The sequence below is a fragment of the Marmota marmota genome, unplaced genomic scaffold, assembly GCF_001458135.2.
Source record: "Marmota marmota marmota unplaced genomic scaffold, marMar, whole genome shotgun sequence".
Classification (NCBI taxonomy): domain Eukaryota; kingdom Metazoa; phylum Chordata; class Mammalia; order Rodentia; family Sciuridae; genus Marmota; species Marmota marmota.
In genome coordinates, this window is record NW_026000016.1 from 24,548,438 (window position 1) to 24,571,843 (window position 23,406).

Here is a 23,406-nt window from a genome sequence, read left to right on the forward strand (position 1 = left end):
TACAGCCCCAGCCTTCCCCATATATCTTTCTGCCCTTTTGAGTGCTACTACCTGTGTACACCCCAGGTTTGCCTTCTGCCACCTTGATACTTCCTTCCTTGGATTTTTGAGCTTTTCAAAGGCTTTGGCTCCCAGCCCAACTTATTTCCTGTTTCTCCTTTTTCCTTTTCTCCTCCATCCTCTTTCTCTTTTATGATTTGGCAAAAGGACTTTTCACATAGTTGGACTCAGTAACAATCTATGATCCCTTGAATTGGCTCAGGACTCTACAGTGATCCAAGTGTGTTTGCCTGTATCAATCTCACTTTTCTCCAGCTCTGGGAAGGAAAGCTTTTCGATATAGGTGACTTTCCATGGGGTTATGCCCTCATAAGCCCAATGTAACTTGAAAATGTCCTGAGTCAAAAGACATTTAATATTTTTTAATGTATCGGTCAAAATAGTAAATTATGTTAAAAACAATGCATGTAATGAACCTAACTTACTAAACACCATAGTTTAGTCTAGCCTACCTTAAGTATGTTCTGAGCTCCTTAAGTGTGCTCAGAGCTGACAGTTGGGCAAAGTCATCAAACACAAAGCCTGTTTTAGGACAAAGTGTTGCACACCTCTTGGTTTGTTGTTGTTGTTGTTTGGCACTGGGGTTTGAACCCAGGAGCATCCAACCTCTGAGCCACATGCCTGGCCCTTTTTATATTTTACTTAGAGACAGGGTTTCACAAAGTTGCTTAGGGCCTTGCTAAATTGCTGAGGCTGGCCTTGAACTTGCAATCCTCCTGCCTTCTGGCCTTGAACTTTCTCCTCCGTGCCACTGGGATTACAGGCATGCTTGGCCACCATGCGTGGCACACCTCATGTGTTTTAGTGAATCAAGTACACTGTAGGACACTGTGGGGGGTGTGTCCTCTCAGGATTCTGTGGTTGGCCGGGAGTTGCAGCTTGCTGTTACTGCCAGGGTCAAGAGAGTCTCGTGCCGCACACATCACTACTCAGGAAAAGATCAAAATTCAAAGTACTGTTTCCACTGAATGGGTATTGTTTTCACACCACAGTAAAGCTGAAAATGGTAAGCTTGACTATTTTAAGACAGAGACTTCTATATTCCTATTATATAAAAGAATAAATGAGGCTCAGAAAGGTTAGGTAACCTGCCCAGAGTCACACACAGGCTCATAAGGAGCAAGACTGGAAACTTCACCATCTGTCTGGCTCCTTCCACCTCTCTGCACAGCTGGGCTGTAGAGAGGGGCACCCTGTGGCCAAATACTTTCCCGTAGTTGTTCTGGGAGTCCAGGTCATTCCTGGGGTTGGTTAACAGGGTGACTCAAACTCTGAGGGACCCAGAGAAAGGCTACACTGTTCCAACAGCTGTGACAGTACTGTCAGCCTTGGTCTCTTTCCCAGGCAGATAGAGGCCTGCTGGGCATAGTGACCTGAATCTTCCAGACTGGGAAGCTGCCTTTACCCGTGATCTGTACAGCGGCCCAGTGAAAACCACCAGAAGTAAAAGAAGCTCCAGACTTGGGAATTTCCTGGGCCCCTGGGGGGCCATTCCCATTGGCAATCACCTGTAAGCACTTGGTCACTTTCAGCAATTATAGAGCCATATTTGGCCAAGGACAACATCTGGCTGAGGCTCAGTCTGCATTTTCAGCCTTAAAGGCAGATTTTTCTTTGCTGAGTTTATTCCTCCAACAGCCAAATTCTTCACTGCAGGTGGCTCACTGTCAACACAGCTCTGCAAAGAGTTTGAATCACTGGAGGGGGGAAGCTTTGAAGCTGAGCCTTCTGGGAAAGAGAGTGAGAGCCCTCTTTGGATTAACCATTGCTGGGAAGCACAGGGAAGGCAGCCAGGCATTGGGAATGTACAAGTCTAAGGATACCCTCCACCCCCCCGCCCAGGTTCACTGGGACAGCTGAGTGAGTCTCAGGGTAGAAAACGCACACAAAGAATTTCACGCAACATCGCTGCTCAGCACAGCACGGTGGCGATCCAGAGGCAGGCTTGGGATGATTACAAGAGATAATGTAATGGAAAAGAGCTCTACAAGTCGCTCACTGTTACACAGGTGACCGTCACAGATATTATTCCACAAGTGAGATGAAAGATGATCTCAAGGAACTCTTAACTTTCTAGCCCAAGGAACAGGGAACCAGGAGCATCTTTAGAAGAGCTGAATGCCACACCTTAGGGAGTCTCTGAGGTTATCTAATTTACCCTCCTACCCTCCAATTTTCAGAAGAGACAGAGGTTCTGAGTGATCAGTTGGCCACAGTCCCTCAAATACTGATGTTGCTTCATGTTATTGCCACAGTCCCTGTTCCTGTGGTTTCTGAGCATGTTGGGACTTGGTTATGGTCACCACTCCTTCACCATTCTGAACACAGAATCAGGGTGAGAGTTCAGTAAAATACAATTTACTGTGTAATCTAACTAGGGTCCTTCAACAGAAAAGACCAAGGGAACAAATGGTTAATGTGGATTAAAAACTACCTTAGAAATTAAGACCTCTAAGAAATTAAAAAAAAATTTTTTTTTCAGCTTGTTTTTATTTGATTTGGCACCTAGAGAGGGCAACTTCTCCCAGGAATGTAAGTTTTGTCTGTCTCCTCTCCAAGTGGCCTGGTGATGTTTAAATAGGACTTAAATCATGTACCGGTTACTTGCAATTTGGCCCTTAAGATGTTATTAAACTTTTGAAGTAGATGTTTAGTCCAGAAATGGTACTTTGCAATTGCTGGGTTTATCTCTGGATTTTTCAAAGTTTTCAGTGTTGGTCAAAGTGTCCACCAAATTCCAGCCCTGTTAATCTCCATTTTTTCCAACCAGTGGATTTTCCTGGAGAACCCACGTTAGGTGCCTAAGGACCTCTGGTCCTCTATATTTGGTGAAGGAAAGAAGTGGGAGATGGGGGGGTCACAATGTGCTCCAGCATCTCCGTAATCTGCACACAGGGTCTAAGGTCAGATTAATCAGGTTTTATTCTCTCAGCCCTGAGTCACATTCTCCCCCAGATTCTGTGCTTGTCCTAATGATCTGCACAGGCCTTGACGCACTTCAGAGGTTGAAATTTTTCCAGACTCTTTCCAAGGAGGCTAGCTTGAGGTTAAACACACAGGCTCTGGGGTCAGATTGCATGAATTTGCATATCAGGCCCCCACTACAACTGTGAGTGACCTGGGCATCCTCATCAATAAAATGGGAACATTTATGGTACCTCAGAGATTTTGCAAGTCTAGTTCAGTGTCTGGAAAGTAGTATATGCTCACTAAATATTAGCTGTTATTATTAGGAGAACCCAAGCCTACATGAGATGGGCAAGGAAAGGAGGTAAATTCTAGTTGATGAGTTTTGCTACTGATGGACTTGTTTGGGGAATCTGATGTCAGGAAATAGGCGTCTAGTTTAGCAGAGCAAATAATCTGCTCCAATAATTATAGGTCCATATTTATTATGAATTAAAAAAACACTGAGGGCTGGGGATATAGCTCAGTTGGTAGAGTTCTTGCTTCAAATGCACAAGGCCCTGAGTTCAATCCCCAGCACCACAAAAACAAAACAAAACAAAACAAAAAAACCACTGAGGGTGGATTCTCTGAGAATCATAAAAATCACAGTCCCAGGTACCACTGCTGGGACTTCACAGAAGGCCAGGGAGCTCTCACCATAAAGCCAGAGGACCCCAAGGGTTCCAATCCTCAGCAAGCACATAAGCAGAGCTAGATCCAAATTTGGCCTCAGATAGCAAGGTCTCAGACCCTCACCCCTCAGCTATTCCAGTTAGTTTTATGTAAACATACATCCCATAAGCCCTGCTTCTCACTGTTATGTTGCCATGGTGAGCTGTCTTGCAAACACTGAGTGTGCCCTGGTCCTTCAGCTTCCTCTCAGCAGCGAGCTCTTGTGTTTCCTCTTCGTTTGTACTGAGTCAGTCCCTTGTCTTAAACCTCACAGAACTGATACCTTACAGTGTCACTGGCCTGGGGAAATCCTCTTACTCAGCCCTTGGCCCAGAGCCAGCCTCATGCATCACTGGTAATATTGGCTCTAGGAGGGACAGAGACCAAGGGGTGAAATCTGAAGCTCCTTGATGCTCCCCACTGACAGCATCTCTGTAACCTCAGTAACTCACCTAGTGCAGAGGCCACATGGGGTCCCATTTGTGTGCCTCTGCCTGGGGTTGGGGATGGGGACAAGAAATTCCAGGGAGGTTTTTGGAAATGGAAATCACCAAGCAGCAGGGGAAGACAGAAGCCACACATGGTCCCTCACTCCTTCCAGTCACATCCTTGGAGAGAGAACCCTGTAGCTTACCGGACCCCATCACTTACCCAGGGCTCCTTGGCAGATGTCTGTGCGGGTGGCTCCACCAACAATAAATTGGGGTTCATCGCAGATCTCCTGGGAATGAGACCCACAAAGTGCTGTCAGCCTAACAGGTGGGCACTGGTGTTATTAGGGACAGAAGGGAAGGGAAGGAAGTTTTGTAGTCCAAGTCAGAGCTCTGGGCTGTGGTGGGGTCCTTGTGACCTGAGCTCCATAGGTCAGGTCAGGGGTTAGTAGGGAATTGTCCTGGTTGAGGAGGGCAGTCATTGGACCCCTCACAGTCCCAACTGCCTGAAGCCTACTTCACTGGGCCATGGCAGAGAAGGAGTCCAGCCTTCTATGCCAGGCCTTGAGACCCCACCCTTCCCCACTCCCCACACACTCTAGAGCCACCTGAGCTGCCATGCTGGCGCCCTCTACTGTTTCTTCATGCAAATTGTCTGACTTTTAGAAGAATTCCTCTCTCCCACCATATCTTCCACACTGTCCCAGATTTCAGAGCTCTTTGCCATCCCCTCCAGGAAGCCCTGATTCATAGGCCATTGGTCCCCATCCCCTTGAGTCCTGTCCCAGAGTCTCTATACTATGCAGTTGAGAGTTGTACTGTGCACTCTCTGGTGGTGCTCATGGGTGTGCCTCTGGAGGGCAGGGGACTAGATCTAGCCCTCCTGAATTCCTCCAGAGGGCCATGATACTTGGAGCATCCAATATTCTGTAGCTGCTGTGTACCAGACACTGTGCATACAGCTTTATGTCAGGTAGCCCTGACGGGAATGCAAGATGGGTATTAACCCCATCTAACAGGCAAGGAAATAGCTCAAGGAGGTAAGGTGATGTGTCCAAAGTTACACAGCTCAAAAGTGGCAGATGGCACTGGGATTGGAACTTACTGGTCTCAAGCTCAAACTCTTTCCACTCCTCTGCTGCCTCTAATTGATTAGTGTTAAAAACTTAGGGTGATTGTCACAAGCAGCTTGGTGGAAGCCAGCCTTGAACAATTCTGGCCCTTCCAGCAGCCCTCTCTGAGCACGTTTCCTGCTTATGAAAAGCTCCACCCAAAAGCCACAGAGGAAGTCAGGGCCCAAATCTGAGCTTCTCTTGGCTCTGGTAACCTCAGTTTGCAGGATTCACATCTGCTACGAGAGCTGCTCATATATGCCCTGCCCCAGGACCTTAGGGACCCTTCTCAAGCAGGAACTTTCCCTGGGTGAGATGGGATAGCCATCCTGGCTCAGATGGTAGAGACATTTCTAGAAGCACAGTTTGCATAGAGCACATTCCTTTCATGCTTCTCCATCAGTTTGTTTGGGGATGACAGGGACAATGAGAAAGCTCTCTGCCAAGGAAATGAGGCCAACTTTGCCCAAGACCTGCCAGCCCAGCACTTTTCCAGAGGATGGACCCTGGCTGCACTTGGAGCTAGGAACATCTTTATAGAGAATCATGCTGATCATCCACCACATGCCAGGGACTTGTCCCAGAAGGATTTTTCCATTATGTTTCAGAAGCTTTCTCATGCCATTGGTGGCATCTCCAGAGAAGTTCAGACTTTGGAGCCTAGAGATGCTTCAGAAAACAGAACCCTGTGCACAGCAGGTGGAAGTGTTGAATTAAATATGGGACGTAACCATCAGAAAAAGGGGTAGGGGGCTTCAGTTATGGACTCTGATAATCTTATTATGAATCCTGGAGCTCCTATGACTGTGGAAAGTTACTCTTTTGGGGTGGGGGTGATGCTGGGAATTGAATTCAGGGCCTTCTGCACTCTACCACTGAGCTCCACCCCCAGCTCAAGTTAAACTCTTTTTTTTTTTTTTTGGTATCAGGGATTTAATCAGGGGCACTTGACAGCTGAGCCACATCCCCAGCCTTATTTTGTATTTTATTTAAAGACAGTGTCTCAGCAAAAGCATCTCACTTTTTGCTGAGGCTGGCTTTGAATTCGTGATCCTCCTGCCTCAGCCTCCTGAGCTGCGGGACCAAGTTAAACTCTTAATCCCTCGGTTTCCTCATCTGTAAGTGGGGATGACGATGACCAAGGTACCTGCCACAAAAGCTTGTTCTGAGAGCTAAATGAGATAACTGTGTTAAGGTTCTTTGGTAAGCATTCCCCACGTGTTACCTGGTATTATTATTGTTGAAGAGGAAGTTGATAATATCACTGAACTTGGAGATAGGACCTGCAGGTTTGAGGCTGAGTTCAGCCAGCTGAATATAGCAAGTCATAAGCCTCTTAAGGGAGAAATGGGGCCTGACAGCACCTGCCCTTGCTCCTTCTGACTGGCTGCTGGGAGGATCTCGCGTGCCCACGTTGGATGTTGCTGGCTTTCTCCTCACTGTGGCCTACACTGGCTCTGGACCTCACTGGGACTGTAGTTGTTTCCTGCTTTATCCCCTTCCCATCTGGAGTCACTCTCTTGCCAGTGTTGTGAAATCCCCTCAGAGAGAGAGCGGTGGGTCCCTTCTTTCTGCAGCACTAACCGCTCCTCTGCCAGGCTCTGCAGGGCTCTGCCCCGCCCTGTGGTTTCCCCTACTCTCACTTCCTCAGGGACCCTGTTTCATTATCTCCTCCCACCTTTATCTTTCATCCCTTCCTCTCTGGTGACTCAACATCTCAACACATTCAAGTTACTCTCATCTGAAAAAACAGCCTCTCAGATCCCAGATCTCACACTACTTTCCATTTTCTTTCTCTCCCTCTCTCTCTCCCTTTCTCCTCTCTCCCTCTCTCCCTTTCCTTCTCTTCGCAGACACCCTTCTTAAATTAATGAACCACATTCTTCTTCATTTCCAGTCCCCTTACTCTGGAGTCTACGGAGATCTGGCTTTTGCTCAACCTTTCCACTCTTCTATGGTCATTAATGACTTGTTTATATCCAAATCCAGTGGAAATGATTTGTTCCCCTTGCCCAACAATTGTAGTGTTCGACAAGGTAGGATGGAGCAGAGAGGGCAGCAGTAAGGGGTGGGTTCTACCCATGCACAGGCTAGACCTGGCTCCATCCTGCACACCTGGTTGACTGAGCAAGTATGTAACCTTCCCAAGACTCCATTCTTCAACTGCTTAATGAGAATAATCATAGCACACTCCCCCTTGGTTGTGCAGTACACAGCCTGCCTGCCCACTGCCTAGAATGGCTCTAGATCTCTCTATTTCCCTACGTGAAAGTCCCACACGCATTTCCAAGTATTGGGAGATATGCCTTCCCCCGCTAAAAATCTGTAGAGATAGAAACTATCTGCACTATTTGTATTATGCCTGGCATATAGTAGATGTTCAATAAATGCTTACTGAGTGAAATAATAAGTGAAGGAGTGTGTGGATTTGCTATGTACACTATAAAGTGCTATACAAAAGTAAAGTGAACATATTTTCTACTTATGTATCACTTTGACAACTAGAATACATTTGAAACTCCTGCCAATCTTATGTTCATTCATTCTACAAGTAATCACTGTTTTGTTCACTGATGTATCCTAAGCCTTTGGGACAGTGCCTGTCATATAATAGGCACTCAATAAATATTAATGAATGAATAAATGAGTGAATAAATATTAATGAATGAATGAATGAAGTAGTGAAGGGGCACTACTCATGCTAGGCACTAGTGGGTATATTGGTAAGTAATATACACATGGTCCCTGCAATTCATTAAGAGGACAAGCAAATATATATAATTACATTTTGTGTGTGTATGTGTGTTGTTGAGGATCAAACCCAGGGCCTCAGGCATGCTAGGCAAGTGCACTACCTCTGCCCTAGCCCTGTAATTACATCTCTACACCGTGAATGTGCTATGAAGGAAATCAGCAGAGGGTAGTGATACAGAGTAACATCATGGAGGAAGAGGCTGCTAAGAATGGGCAAGAAAGTTCTCTTTGGGAAGTGGACATGTGACAAAGTTCTAAAGAATGTGAATGAGCCAGATTCCCAAAACCCAGGAAAGAATATGCCTGGCAGGTGAGAGGACCCAAGGTAGGAAAGAACTAAGCCCCTTCTCTATACTTGATGGTCCAAGAAGAGATAATATTTAAAGCATCAAGGCTTGTTTTAGATAAAGGGACAGATGAAAGCACAACATGGTTAAATGAACTGCCCAAGGTCACCCAGCAGGTTAGCAAGAATGAGAACCCGAGCAGGATGTGGTGGTACACACCTGTAATTCCAGTCACTTAGGAGGCTGAAGCAGGAAGATTGGGAATTTGAGGTCAGGAGAACCCAAGTGCTCCATGTCCTGGTCCTCCAGTTCTTGATAATTAAGGGTAGACTTTATGATAATAGAAGGTGACCAGGGAGGCTCAGGTGTGTGGGAGCAGAGCAGGAAGCCTTATTCTCATAACAGGAATCCAGAAGTTAGATTTTCTAGGAAGCTTCCTCTAGGTGTGGTAGGGGAAGTCTAATGAGGTGTCCCATAGAAGAGGGGACCACCAGGAGTTCAGAATGGACAAGTAGATTAGACAGCAGAAATTGTCCCAAGGCTTGGGAAGGCAAGAGGACCCAACCCAGACCTTGAGGCGCAGGATGATTTGGAAGGGCCTATGAGGTTCCCAGGTGAGGATTCCCCAGCTAGTAGAATGTAGAGGAACCAGCTCCTTGAGCACATCCGTGTCCTTTGTTAGTTTTCAGTGTCAATGTTATGGGAGGTTTCAGCTAGCAGCCCTTTGCAAACAAGAAACTTCACTGGATAAACCTAACCATCACGACTGCATGAGACCATCCTGGTCAGGAAATGACCAGGCCTCTCTCCCAAGCAGACAGAACCCGAGTTAGACACTGACTTTTTATTCTAGTAGGATATTGTTTCCCAGCATTTTTCTACTAGAGTTAATAAAAGTTCACTCTGAGTTTTTGTGAAGTCTGAAGGCGGCTCGCCTAGAGGTCATGCTAGTGGGACTTGGGGGCCCTCATGCCCCTAACCCGTCCTGAGAAGTATGGGTGGTTCCCGGGGAAGCTTCTTTACAGGAATCCAGGGCTAGGGCAGCACAGAGGGGGTCCTGGGGCCTGCAGTGCTCTGGCTTGGGTCTGCCCCACCCCAGGCCCTGGACCATGTCCCCTTATATCCCTAGTGGACTTGCACCCCACCCTGATTGGCATCCCGCCGCCTTCCTACCGTGGGTCGCTTCCACTCGATGCCCCGAGTTTTGCTGGAGTAGGGTCCCAACTCCTTGAAGCCCAGGGACGACGGCAAAGCAGGGAAGGAGGGGTCCTGAAAGAGCGCCCCGGCCTCCAGGCACTGGTTCCGCAGCTCCTCGTAGTCCTGGTTGAGGTACTTGATGGCTCTCTCGTGCGAGCCCAGCCCCTCGGCCGCCTCCCGGTCCTTGGCCAGCTTGGCTGCGATGCCCGCCATGGTGTGGCCCCAGGAGCCCGCGCTAAGCCGGGAGCGAGATCGGGGGGACTCGGAGCACTGCGCTCGGCTGGGGCGCGGCCAGGGCCCGGCTCACTGCAACGGACTGCGGCGCCGCCGCTGCAGGCGATGATTCACCGGCGGGAAGCGCCTGCGGGTCCCCGCTCCCGGCCTGCTCGGCGCCCGGCCGGGTACGCGGCCAGATCCGGGCCTGCAGAGCGCTGGCTGGACAGCGGGCTGGCGGCGGGGCCGGTGCTGCCACCTGCGGACCGCTCCCGGGATGGCGTGGCCTTGGGCACTAGGCACTTGCGTGTAGGGGTGCAAAGGTTGGGGCTGGAAACCAAACCCGATTGTTAACTTCCAACTTCACGGGGAGGAAAGTTGGGCGAACCCCAGCAATGACTCTCCAGGAAACACTGGTGAGTCAGCAGAGGACCGGGGAGCGAAGTCAGAGACGAAACTAGCTACCACTACTCGTGGCCACTTGTCCTAAGGGCTCTGCCAGCTCTGCTTATGTTGGTTTGTTTAATTTCCCAGCAATTCTGCCAAGAAGGTGCTGCTGCTGTCCCCCAGTTTACAGAGAATACTGGGCCTCAAGGAGGCTAAATGACTAGACCTAGCGTGGCACTAGTCACAGGCAGAACAGGGATTCTAAGCCACCAAGGCCTATTGTAATCACTGGTCAGCTATTTGATCACAGGTAGGGTTATGCGATCTGGCAAACAAAATATCAGTACTCCCTGCTGAATTTGAATTTCAAGTAAATGAGAAATATGTTTTGGGTATGTATATCTTCCAAACATTGCACAGGGCATACCTATAATAATAGTCTGTTCATCTGAAACTTAGATTGTACTGGGAGAATTAATGGTGTTCATGTTGGGGGAGCTTGAGGATAGTAGGAGTATCTGTGTCTGTGGCCACTGTAACACTCTGCTGGAGAGATAGTATCTGATTTGCAGCTTGCACACAAGACACCCTCACATATGTCTCCTATGCTAGTAGAAAAATTTGTGTTTCAGTGGAAAACCACACATTGTTGAGAGCAGTGATTCTCAACTGCCCTCCATTCCACTCCAGGGGACATTTGGCCCCTATTGGGTAGAAGTCTGGGATGCTGCTAAACATCTGACAATGTTCAGGACCACTCTTTTAAAAAAAGAATGCCATGATCTGGAATGTCACTAACCCTGAGGCTCAGAAATTCTAGTTTAGAACCTCCTTCCAGGGTAGCTGGTTCCAGCCTCCCATTGATTTTGAGTTATTTTGTAGCTCTGAGGTATAGGTAACTGTAGCAATGAAAAATCATTTTTTTTCTATAGCTATGCAAATGAATTCTATCCAGTGGAGAGACTGTTTTACCCTCCTGTGGAGTAGCCAGTTTTTGTCTATTTGCACATTCATTTCAATATCTTTTACTCCATATAAATATGTGCCTCTTTAACTTCTTCTTTGAACCAGTTAAAGCATCTGTCTAGTTGCTTCATTTAATTGTGTTAAATGTTCATTTTATATCTATATGAAAGATATATCATTTTATAGCTACATGAGAGTGTTCATCTTATATCTATATGAGAGTAATGATTTTACCTTTAAAAAATTATCTATACCAATATTAACCCTCTGTTCCTATCTATTCTTGTCTTTAACCAAGCATCCATAGTGGCCTGTGGCTTAACCTCTGCTTTACTCCACCAGACTTTACTCAGGTATCTCTCTTTCCTTCAGGTCCCTGAACTCTGCTTGCCCCAAGTCTGAGCCTTCATACAAAAGGTACAGCATGCCCCCTCCTACTTGAAGCTCTCTTGGGAATTGGCTGAACACTTTTTCCTGTTTGGCCCCAGTGGTCATTTTCCCATGTTTGTCTAGCTTCCCCTCCAAAGATTCTGCTTATCTCTGTTTGCTTCTCCTTTGCCATACAAAAGAAAATTCTTTGCTTTTTTTTCTGTTTGATTTTAAGATGCTGCAAATTCCTGAGCTGGAATGTTTTCTCCACTGCAATCGTCTCTCTAATGAAACTCTCCTAAGTCTAGGTTTGTTTCTGTTGATATCCTCCAGCTAGTAAGTCTCGGCATGCTGCCTGACAGAGGGGTACGCTGTCTGCCACCAGGCTCCATCATCTGTACCCTTGGATGAGATGGGACGCAGGCAATCATTGCTAGCTCACAGGTTTCTGGCACAAGGACTTATGAAATCATCACAACTGAGAACAGAAAAAAGAGACAGCCCTAGACTAGAGGCTGTTAATTTGTTCCACTGTCTGATTTCTATTTGCCCCACCCTGATTCCTCTGGGCTCTGGGTTTTTGGGAAAAAGCTTGTCCACTTGCCCCGTGTGGCAGACTTCTCCCATTGATTTCTTTAAGGACTGCTTAACTCTGAAGGAAGAGCCTCCTCTCAGACAGCTGGGAATAGTCCCCTCCCAAGGGCTTTTAGCAATAAATCACTGAGTAGACTAGACCCATCCTTTAGTCAACTCAGAAGCTTCGCACAGCCTAGGGCAGAAGAGCTTCCTGACTCACCCTGAACTTCCTCTTCCCCAGTGGACATAGTACCCTCCCTGGTGCAGTCCTGGTAGCTGACCTTGCCAGCTTCTAGGCAACTGTGCAAAGGACTCCACTCCCTAATGTCTTGGGCTGTCTGCAGCCACTGCAATCAGTTTGGAAACACACACAATGATTATTGCCCTCACCATCTGGATAAGGGCCATTTTTAACCTGAGTATACACTGTTCTTTATGCTCCCAAGCCTCTCCCATGATATGATCTCACAGAGCTGGCCAAGTCTCCTCTTTCTCTGACCACATGATCCCTTTCACAGGCACACACAGGTGAAGGTGGACACACACACCCTCAGTGGAAAACCGTCCTGGAGTGAGTCATCCAGCCCTAAGGGCAGTGGGGGAGTCAGAAGCAGCTGGGAGTATCCAAAACCACCAGAGTCTGGACCCTGGCCAGAGAGAGAGAGAGAGAGAGAGAGAGAGAGGCGGAGTATGAATCTCAGAGGGAATGTGAAGACTATACTAACTCCTTGGGCCTGGATATATCAGAGGCACAATCTGCAGGCCCAGGAGATACTAACCGAAGGTTCCACTTTAGAACAAGCACCTCTGGACACACACTGGCAAACTTAATCTTCATAGCTGGTCAAAGGAGATCTTACCTCCTCATTTGGGGGATGAAAAAACGGAAGCCTTGGGGAGTGGCAGCTAACATAAGGTACAATGAGCCTGGCTCTGAAAGCCTAGACTGCAGTCCCCAGGGTCTCTCCCCTTCCAGCTCAGGAGGACAAAGGGAATGGCCAGTGGAGACTGAGGAAATCCTGGGCTTTCCTCCCCTCCCTGTTTCAGGTCTGTGATCTGAATCCAAAGGAGATCAGAGAGAACAGGAATTCCACAGTGTCATAAAAAATAGTTTTGGACTGGTGGTAGAGGGCTTGCCTAGCATGTGTGAAGCCCTGGGTTTGACGGCCCCCCAACACCACTAGAAAAACAAATCAACAAAACAAAACATCCCCTACCCCAGTTGTGCTTGCAAGGAAATTTCTTTTTCATTTAGAATAGTTATAGGGTTTATTTGTTCTTTATGACTGGGAGGTGTGATATTGGCCTCTTAAACACCAATAAGCAGACAGGGGGCTTCTGGAGGGATCCCAAGGGCTGAAGAGGAGATAGGATAGGCTTCTCCCTGGTGTTGCAAAACATTGGAAATGCAGGGCACAGAAGGTGAGAGGAAAACTCTAGATGGAAAGCTTTAAGCAGACCAGTTTCCTGGGCCCTTTGTCTGTGTTTCCCATCTGCTGGAGCCCAGGGCATTATATCCCACCCTTGCCAAGAGGCCAGAGCCCAGCTGCTGCCCTTCACCCAGCAAATATTCTCTGGCAGGATTTTCATAGCATTGGGGGTGCTATGAGTGACTAACAACACTAATAAGGACTTTGCTAGTGATAAATTGTATCTTGTATTTCTGGGGTTTCTTGCTATTTTCAAATACCAGCAAAGGAAATGCCATCTTCTTTGCAGAGTTCACAGAGGGGTTAAGAATGTCAACTCAAGGGCTGGGGATGTGGCTCAAGCGGTATTGCGCTTGCGGCGCTAGGTTCGATCCTCAGCACCACATACAAATAAAGATGTTATGTCTGCTGAAAACTAAAAAATAAATATTAAAAAATTCTCTCTCTCTCTCTCTCTCTCTCTCTCTCTCTTAAAAAAAAAAGAATGTCAACTCAAAATGTTTGCAGAATTGTTTGTGGAACTGCACAATCTTCAGTGTTATCATTGTTCTCATCATTAGCGTTGACACTTTTCTTCTAAGGGCACACAAGTGAGTCCTTGAGGTGTGGCAGCAAACCTTCTTATTTCCACACTCCCTGATGTAGGGAGAAAGTGTAAAGACGTTTACTTATCTCCCTTCCATGGGAAATGATGAACTCAAATGTCAGCATAATAGTGTGTCGAAGAGGTGTTGCCCTCGCCAAGTAATTTCTACTACTAACATCACCAAATCCCCTAAACAAACAGTTTCTAAGTCAGAAGAAGATGCCTACTAAGCAAAACTAGCTACAAGTCCCAAAGCCACCCCACCAACTCCATCTACCATTCATGTATTTTCCATCTCCAAGTCCCTCCCATGTAGAAGTTCTAGAATTGTCCAGATATATGCTCAAGGCCAAGGTGGCCATCTGCCACTCAGCCCACCTGAGTCTGCAGTCTCCATGGTCAGTGTGTAATTTCCTCCAACACACTAGCTGTGGCAGAAATGGGTGACCCTGTGCTGCTCAGCAGCCTTCAGCAAGTGCGAGGAACACGGGGCTTGTTAAATTGTGATTTGGGAAACACATTTTGAGAAGCATGGCTCTACCAGATCTCTTTGTTACTTCATCCAGTTCATTCCTTTTCTTGATCAGTCATTGTTACCAGGGAGGGATATTGAAAACACGGTGCTGTCCCTGGGGCAGGAAGTCTGTGCTGAGTTAACCACTAGTTGTTTAGTGGATGGACTGGGGGCAGAATATGGAGGTTGCAGAGAAGGGGTTGAGGGGTCAGTGAGGGGGCAGGAGGGGCTGGGGGCAGCCACCACCCATTCTGCTCTTTGCAGATGACAGTCACACAATTCCATCACTGTTAGTCAGCTTTCCTGAGATTATCAACTGATAAGGAGGAAAGGTTTGTTTGGGCTCATGATTTCAGAGGCTTCAGTCCATGGTCACTTGGCCCTGTAGCTTGGGCCTGAGGAGACAAAGAACATCGTGAGGGGACCATATGGGGGAGGCCATTCACTTCATGGCCACCAGGAAACAGAAAAAGAAAGAGAAGGACAGGGCCAGGGTCCCAGGATCCTCTTGCAGGGCAAGCCCCCAGTGATCTAACTTCCTTTCACTAGGCTCCACCTCCTAAAAGTTCCACCACCTCCCAAAATGCTACAGATTGGCCTCAAAGTCTTTAGCATTTGGGTCTTTGGGGAACATTTAAGATCCAAAGCAAGCTGAGTACAGCGCACATGCCTGGAATCCCAGTGGCTCAGGAGGCTGAGGCAGGAGGATCATGAGTTCAAAGCCAGCCTCAGCTACAGTAAGGTACTAAACAACTTAGTGAGACCCTGTCTCTAAATAAAATACAATATAGTGCTGAGGACGTGGCTCAGTGATTAAGTGCTCCTGAGTTCAATCCCTGGTATGTTCAACCCCCACCAAAAAAAAAAAAAAAAAAAAAAAGATCCAAAGCAGTCTTTTTTCCTGTGGGGCTGGAAACATGGCATCCCACAAGGAAGGCACTGTCTCTACTGCTCCCTCTTCCAGCTCCGTGGCTGGTGTGATATGGAAAGGCAAAGGCAAAGGCAGCCCTGGGGATTCAGCTGAGAAGCAAGTACAGATAGATGGCTCGGTGGTATTAAAGTTAACCTAACACTATTGTGTGCATGTATGAATATGTAACAAAATCCTATCATTATGTACAACTATAATGCACCAATAAAATGTGGAAAGAGAAAAAAAAGATAATCAAATATTGTCAAGAAGAAGGTCAAGGAACTGCGGTTGTTCAAGGAGTGCTTTTGAGCTTGGTTACATAAGATCAGACTGAAACTACCAACTGCTTTCCTTTCCCCCAGCACACTGAGGATGCTGCTGATTTCGATGAAGTACTGGGGATTGAATCCAGGGACATTCTACAAGTGAGCTACATCCCCAGCCATTTTTACTTTTTATTTTGAGTTGCTGAGGTTGGCTTTGATTTTGTGATCCTCCTACCTCAGTTTCTGGGATTATAGACAGTATCAGATGGAAAAGATGTGGATCCTTTGTCATGTAAACATTGATCATCTTCACCTGGGCTGGCACTAGTTCATGTACTATTATTCATTCCTCACCTTGGAGTTTCCGGATTCTCAGTTGAGTTACCAACATGCTGTTGAAGAATCTGTTGTTCTCATTTATAATCCTATAAAATCTCCCCAAAGGGTCTCTCTCACTAAAGGCATACAGACTGACTCCTAAACTGATGGAAGTTTGTAAAGAGAAGGATTTTCCTCCTGAAGCATTGGAAAAGGCAAATATCACCTTTGAGCACATGTTTGAAGAAGTACTTACTGTAATTAAAAATTCATATCTGATCTATTTTCTAATGTGGGAGCTTGAGAAAAAGTCAACTGTTGAAGATACGTGTGAATTGCTCAGCCTTACTAGTAGCAATCATTTGGGGAAGAACATACAGTTGCTGATGGACAGAGTGGCTGAGATGAGGCCAGACTAGCCAAATATAACACACACATGAGGAATGCCAGTGAGTAGCAGCATCAGAAACATCAGTATCAGCAGCATCACCAGCAGGAGAATATGTAACATCAGAGTACAGGAGAACCCACTCCCTGAGGAAGACCTGTCCAAAATCCTTAAGCCACCCCAGACCCCTACCAGGATGGATTTGCAGCTCATCGCAGTATTCCAGATCATTTTACAACTTGGAGGACATTATGACTCACTCTCAAGTTCTCAGGATGAAGTTCACCGCCCAAAACTTAGGCAAACTCTTCATGTTTCAGGCTCTCCAAGAATATAACAACTAGCTGGGTGTGGTGGTGCACGCCTGTAGCCTGTAATCCTAGAGGCTTGGAGGCTGAGGCAGGAGGATCGCGAGTTCAAAGCCAGCCTCAGCAAAAGCAAGGTGCTAAGCAATTCAGTGAGACCCTGTCTTTAAATGAAATACAAAATAGGGCTGGGGATGTGCCTCAGTGATGGAGTGCTACTGAGTTCAAGTCCTTGTACCAAAAAAAGAATACAACAACTAGCTGGGCACCACCTAATTGTGTTCTTGAAGAACCTGGGTTCTTCTACCAGTGGTCGCCTGTAATCCCAGTGGCTCAGGAAGCTGAGATAGGAGAATTGCAAGTTCAAAGCCAGCCTCAGTAACTTAGTGAGGCCCTAAGCAACTTAGCAGGACCCTGTCTCAAAACAAACAAACAAACAAACAAACAACAAAAAACTAAAAAACTGAAGTTTCCAGAAAAGGAGTAGCATTACACTAGGGCAAGAATTCATAATTGCATATTGAGAAGTACAGAGGATTCCTTGCTGTTTTTAGATGTAATGTCTTTCTAGCCAGTAATAATAAAAGAAAAACCCAAAATCTTGAAAAAGAAAATGCAAAGCCTGACAGTCACCAATCATGTTGGGTTTTGGTGTTTCCCTTGTTTTATGACAGATGGGACATATTTCTGTATTTATTTCCTCTATCCAATGTTGTATCCTATCTGGGGTTAGATACTATTTTCTTGTAGTTGACCTCCACTTTCCTTCCAGGCCCAGGGCTGAACCCAGAGACGTCCCATCATTGCTGCAGGCCAACTTGTTCTGGGGTCCTATATTCTACTTTTCCTGTTTTCCTTCCCTCAGCAGTGGACCCCTTTGGTATCTGATAACATGGTCGTCAATGTCAAAGTGACCATGCTCAGTGGCAGCAGTAAGAACTTGCTCAACTGTGGATCTGAGTCAAGTATCTTTGTCTTTATAGGTCTCAGTTTGTCTTTTCTTAAAATTAGGGATAATGAAATCCTTGGTGCTAATAAAGTGCTCCATAATTCTCAGATGGGAGGAGACTTATATATATGTATATAAATTTTGGGGGGGTGGGGAGGTTACTGGGGATTGAACTCAGGGGCACTAAACTATTGAGCCAAATCCCCAGCCCTATTTTGTATTTTATTTAGAGACAGGGTTTCACTGAGTTGCTTAGAGCCTCACTTTTGCTGAGGCTGGTTTTGAACTCATGATCCTCCTGTCTCAGCTTCCCCAGCCATTGGGATTACAGGCATGGGCCACTGCCCAGCTGAGACTTATAAATATAGCTCAGGTTGATGGCAGAAGGCAAGCGAGTCCTTGGAGTTTTCCTTCTGTAGAACTAAGCCCACAGTATAATTACTGTGACTTTTCACAATTTGAGATCCATATGGCCAAATCCAGGACTGGATAGAATTTTAGAGGTGGCCTCATCAAGGTCTGCATGGGCAGCAATGGCCAGCCCAGAACCTCTGTTTTATAGTCATTGGCTTTAGCAGCCTGGGGAGAACATGTCCTGATCACAAGGCTTTACACATATTGATTCACTTAATCCTCACAATAGCCCAGCCAGCTAGATCTTGCCATCATTTCCACAATTGCAGATGAGCAAACTGAGGCACCAAGAGATTCAGTAATGTCCCCAGGGTCATCCAGCCAGTGCATAGTGGAGTTGGGATTTGAATGCAAGGCTTAGTCGGGCCCCTGTGCCCTAAACAGGAGGCAATGCAGTTTGCAGAGTGGAGAGAGACAAGGACACATTGTCATCTGTCAGTGAACATTGCAGTGGCCACAGTCACTGATGACTTCCCTGATTCTAACTCCAGTGAAGTCCTCTTGGTGCTTTCTTCTGTGTCTTGTGGCCGTCTCTGACCCTGTGCCTTTCTTCTCCTTGAAGACCTTTCTTCCCTCTGCTTCCATGGATACTCCCTGCCTAGATTCTTTCCCACCTTCCTGGCTCTTCTTTCTCTGCCTGCCCCTTGGTGTAGGTGAACTTGCCTCTTTGTGCCTCAAAACCTGCCTGGTGCAACACCTCCTCTGCTTCTAACTTCCAATCACAGGGGCCTCTTGTAAATATGCAGCCAGGGCTTGGGGTAGAATATCCAGGATGCTTCTACTTGCTGATGGTTTCTTCCTTTCCCTTAGTATATATACATTTATATACCGGGGAGACTTTTGATGTACTTAGAGATACCGCTTTTCAGATTATCAATCTGGACCACAGGCACAGCTTGTTGAAGTTTGGTGCTATCCCAGTCATTCTCCATAGGAGTTAGATTCCTAGAAAGACATTCTTTCACATCAGCCTCCCTCCCCTAAGGATGAGCCAATCAAGTACAGAGCCCCTTCAAGGCTGCATGAGACTGAGTATTAGGCCTCTTAGCTCCTTCCTCGCTCACAAAGAGGCGCGACCTATCAACTCCAGGGAGAGATGATGGAAACCCTGGCTGGGGCCAAAGGAGGGAATAATCCAAGTGGGGCTTCAGAGCTGAGTTTGGGTCTGAGTCACACCTTAGCAATGCGGCCACACAGCTTTTGACTCAGAGCGTGAAGATTCCTCAATTCTTTTTTTTTTTAAATTTAATTTAATTTAATTTTTTTTATTGGTTGTTCAAAACATTACAAAGCTCTTGACATATCATATTTCATACATTAGATTCAAGTTGGTTATGAACTCCCAATTTTACCCCAAATACAGATTGCAGAATCACATCGGTTACACATCCACATTTTTACATAATGCCCTGTTAGTAACTGTTGTATTCTGCTACCTTTCCTATCCTCTACTATCTCCCCTCCCCTCCCCTCCCATCTTCTCTCTCTACCCCATCTACTGTAATTCATTTCTCTCCTTGTTTATTTTCCCATTCCCCTCACAACCTCTTACTTGTAATTTTGTATAACCATGAGGGTCTCCCTCCATTACCATGCAATTTCCCTTTTCTCTCCCTTTCCCTCCCACCTCATGTATCTGTTTAATGTTAATCTTTTCTTCCTGCTCTTCCTCCCTGATTTGTTCTTAGTTGCTCTCATTATATCAAAGAAGACATTTGGTATTTGTTTTTTAGGGATTGGCTAGCTTCACTAAGCATAATCTGCTCTAGTGCCATCCATTTCCCTGCAAATTCCATGATTTTGTCATTTTTTAGTGCTGCGTAATCCTCAATTCTTAATGGCAAGAGTGAGAATCAGAAAAGCACAGGCTCCTGGGTGGTAAAGGAGGGCAGGACCACCTCCTCTCCTCTAGTCTAAGCACTGTTGTGGCCCATGGTGGAGAAGGAGGGACTGTGACAGCCCAGGGCCCAGGAGTGCTAGGAGAGGGTTGGTGCCAGCTGGGCCTTCCGAAAGGGTCCCTCCTGCCAGCTGCTTTTCAGGCTCGGCCCAGTCTGCCTGGATGCTGGGTGTGTCGGGAGGGAGGCCTAGTCACTCTGCCTGACCCGGTTATGCTGGGGAGGCCTCGCTTCCTGTCTCATATTCAGAAGGGAGTGCCTTAGAGCAATTTCTTTCCACCCCAGCAGTACTACAGACTGATCAAAAATGCAAGTCATGTCAAGACTAAGTGCTCGTTAATTTGGATCCTGCGATGTGGACTTGAATATAAATCAAAAAGCACAATAGTGGATGATTAGAGCTGTCACTTGGCACTTTTTATGTAACTTCTGTTCGAGCACTTATCACCTGGTGCTACAAACATTTACATGTCTGGCCTGTGAGTTCCTGAAATGGAGAGGCTGTGTCTTATTCACCTTTGTGATTTTGGCAGAGTGCCTGGCACCTGGGGGTGCTTTGGAAAGGCTTATTGGATAAAGGATAACAGGCACAAAGCTTTTCCAAGGCAAAGCTTGTTGGCATCTTTAGTGCCAATATTATAGATGTTTGGGTGGGAGGAAGGCTGCTTGGGCCCTGTGTCCTGCTACAGGGGCCCCTGGATCGAGAGTTGAATAGGAGCCCAGATTTCATACCCAGAAAGATCGTTCTGTGTATACAGTAGGATGAGTGCATCATCCCTTGTTTCAAGAGAACTAGATTCCTTTCTCAGGGTGGGGTGCTGTGTTTGTAGGAGAAAGGTAAGAATGTTCCTCAAAGGCTCTGAAAGAATTTCCTGTCACTCCTTCCTTCCTCTCACTCTCTGGGGCTGGACTGGCCCAAACAGCTGGTGCTGGTGCTGGTCTGGAGGAGCAAGGAGAGGAGCCCAGAAAATCTTCAGGGAGTCTGCTTGAAAACAGATTGACCATCACCACAGGACTTCTCCACCCCACTGCCATCTGTAGGGACATTTGAAGGCCAACTACAAAATCTTGGAAATCAGAGAAACCCCAGGAACTCCTGTAATCACCTATGAAAGTATGGCAGTAGGATGCTGAAGATGGTGGGGATACTGTGACGAAGGGGTGTCAAAGAAAATATATTCAATGATACTTGTTAAAGTATAAGAAAAACTTTCTTTTGGACCATCATGATAGGCATAGGGATTTTTACTGAACTCTGAATGTGGTATGATTAAGTGGGAATTTATAGCCGAAGAGCAGGGTTAGGACTAGTGGATGGGAAATTCATAAAGAAGAAGAAACATCAAGGGAGCTGGGATTGTGGCTCAGTGGTAAAGCGCTTGCCTAGCATGCGTGAGGGACTGGGTTAGATCCCCCGCACCACATAAAAATAAAAACAAATAAAAGAAAGGTATTGTGTCCATCTACAACTAAAAACAAGAAATTAAAAAAACAAAAAAAGAAGAAACATCAGGGGTAAGGGGCATTCTCCATCTATGCACCAACAGGATTCTTGCTGAAGACAGGTAAAGATGATGTGACATCCCTGGAAGAATGGTGGAGGATGAGGAACCCCATTAGATAGATAATAAGGCTGACCAGAGATGGAGGATGGAGGATGAAGAATTCTTGCTAGACTGACTTAGCAGGATTCTTTGCTAAAAGTGGATTTTACAAGGGAGTGCACAGATGGGCCTAGAACTTTCAGGGTTTGACCAAAGTTTGGTAAAGCAAAGAATCTTCAGGGGCCAGAGAAGGTCAGAGGTGAGGCACCGGATGGTGTAGGGCTCTATAAGGGCAACAGGGTGATAGAATCTGGGAGATCAGGAGCGGGCCCTCATTTCCCCCATGTTGAAGTTTAAACACCGGAGAAACACCAAAGCAAGCTTAGAAAGCAAGTTTTATTTAAGAAAGGGACAGAGATAGCAGACTTCTCTAGAGAGAAGTAGGGCCCAGAGCTGGGTGCTGAAGGGCAGGAAGGAGCTGCACAGTGTTATCAGGATGAGTGCATCATTCCTGTTACAAGAGAACTAGATTCCTGGAAGTGCGATCCTGAGAGGTGTTATCAACCTATTGTCTTTTCTTTGATAACCAGCCCTCATCTTCTCAACTCCCATCATTCATTACCTACACTGGATGCTTTGGTCTTCCACCCCTTGCCCCAGTTTGTTGAGGAAAGTGACATTACATGTTCCCCCAGGCCAAGTGGGGCTGCAGGCAGATTTCATTTTTTTTTGCAAAGAAAACATGTGGGGGTCAGCACAGTGGGCCCATTTTATAGAATTATTCTCTTAACTTTGTGTTCCCACTATCCTCATCTATTTGTTCCTCACAAGGAGATGGGGGTGGGGGGGAGAGGAGGATGGGGGTGATGAATTGGAGGGTTAAAGATGTGAGCATGGTGGCCAGGTTGGTCAGGGAAGGGGTAAGATCCAGGCAGCTCTGGTGGAGAGGGTGCTTGAGCCCAAGGGCAGGCATGCCCGAAGCAATGAAGGCTCTTTCCTAGAAGCAGCACTCTGGTCAGGATTGCAGACCTCTCACCCTTTCCGTCTCCGGCATCTGTCTGCCCTTCAAGGTGGCTTAGGAGAAGACAATAATGTTCTGTGGTTTCTCCCAGTTCTCTCAGTCACAATGACCACGTGCACATGCATCTCTGCACCCCTAGACTGATAGCCCTCATTGCAGATCAAATAATCCTCTCCACCATTTGTGGAGCTGGGATGATTTCTTTGAGTATGGAGAGTTTTAAAGATTACTAAGGGGCTGGGGATGTGGCTCAAGAGGTAGCGCGCTCGCCTGGCATGCGTGCGGCCCGGGTTCGATCCTCAGCACCACATACAAACAAAGATGTTGTATCCGCCGATAACTAAAAATAAATATTAAAAATTCTCTCTCTCTCCTCTCTCACTCTGTCTTAAACAAAACAAAACAAAACAAAAAAACAATAAAGTCTTTCCGCCAAAGTCATGCTCTCCCTGATATCACAATGGTCAGATGAAGGCAAAATGGTGGCCCTGAAGTCCTCTTTGATGTTGCGTTGGCTCCACCATGTGGCAAAACTCAGTATTGTTGCAAGTCAAGAAAAATCCTTACTGAGCTGTGGAAAAGGAAATCTTTGCCTCAAAAGGCCTTTGATAGTTTTCTGCATAAACAACTAAAGCTAGCAAAATATATTGCTATGTATCAGTCATTGCTCCTGATACAAAAGCCTTCTGGAGTCTGATACTGAGTCCTCTTTCTTTCTTTTCATCTATCCATCCTCCATCTGTCTATTTGTCTTGTAATCTCTGTGCCCATTCACCTATCTTCTAATCTACCTATCATGTATGTGTGTGTGTTTATATATAAACATTGTTGTTTGGCGCAGGGAATTCAACCTAGGGGTGCTTAACCACTGAGATGCATCCCCAACTCTT

General features: G+C 46.4%; 1 protein-coding gene and 1 pseudogene across 1 annotated transcript in view; one reads left to right on the forward strand and one right to left on the reverse strand.

Moving 5' to 3' along the window:
- Capn2 (calpain 2) overlaps window positions 1–10,027 on the reverse strand; it is a 53,448-nt gene extending 43,421 nt beyond the window's left edge. Inside the window, exons 1-2 of the mRNA XM_015483605.2 lie at window positions 9,439–10,027; window positions 4,333–4,402 (exon numbers count right to left, since the gene is read on the reverse strand). Of these exons, the coding sequence (XP_015339091.1) occupies window positions 4,333–4,402; window positions 9,439–9,675 (307 nt within the window). The 5' untranslated portion in view covers window positions 9,676–10,027. The remainder of the gene's footprint in view (window positions 1–4,332; window positions 4,403–9,438) is intronic.
- Window positions 10,028–15,420: 5,393 nt separating this feature from the next.
- On the forward strand, window positions 15,421–16,732 carry LOC107140517 (annotated as a pseudogene).
- Window positions 16,733–23,406: the final 6,674 nt, after the last annotated feature.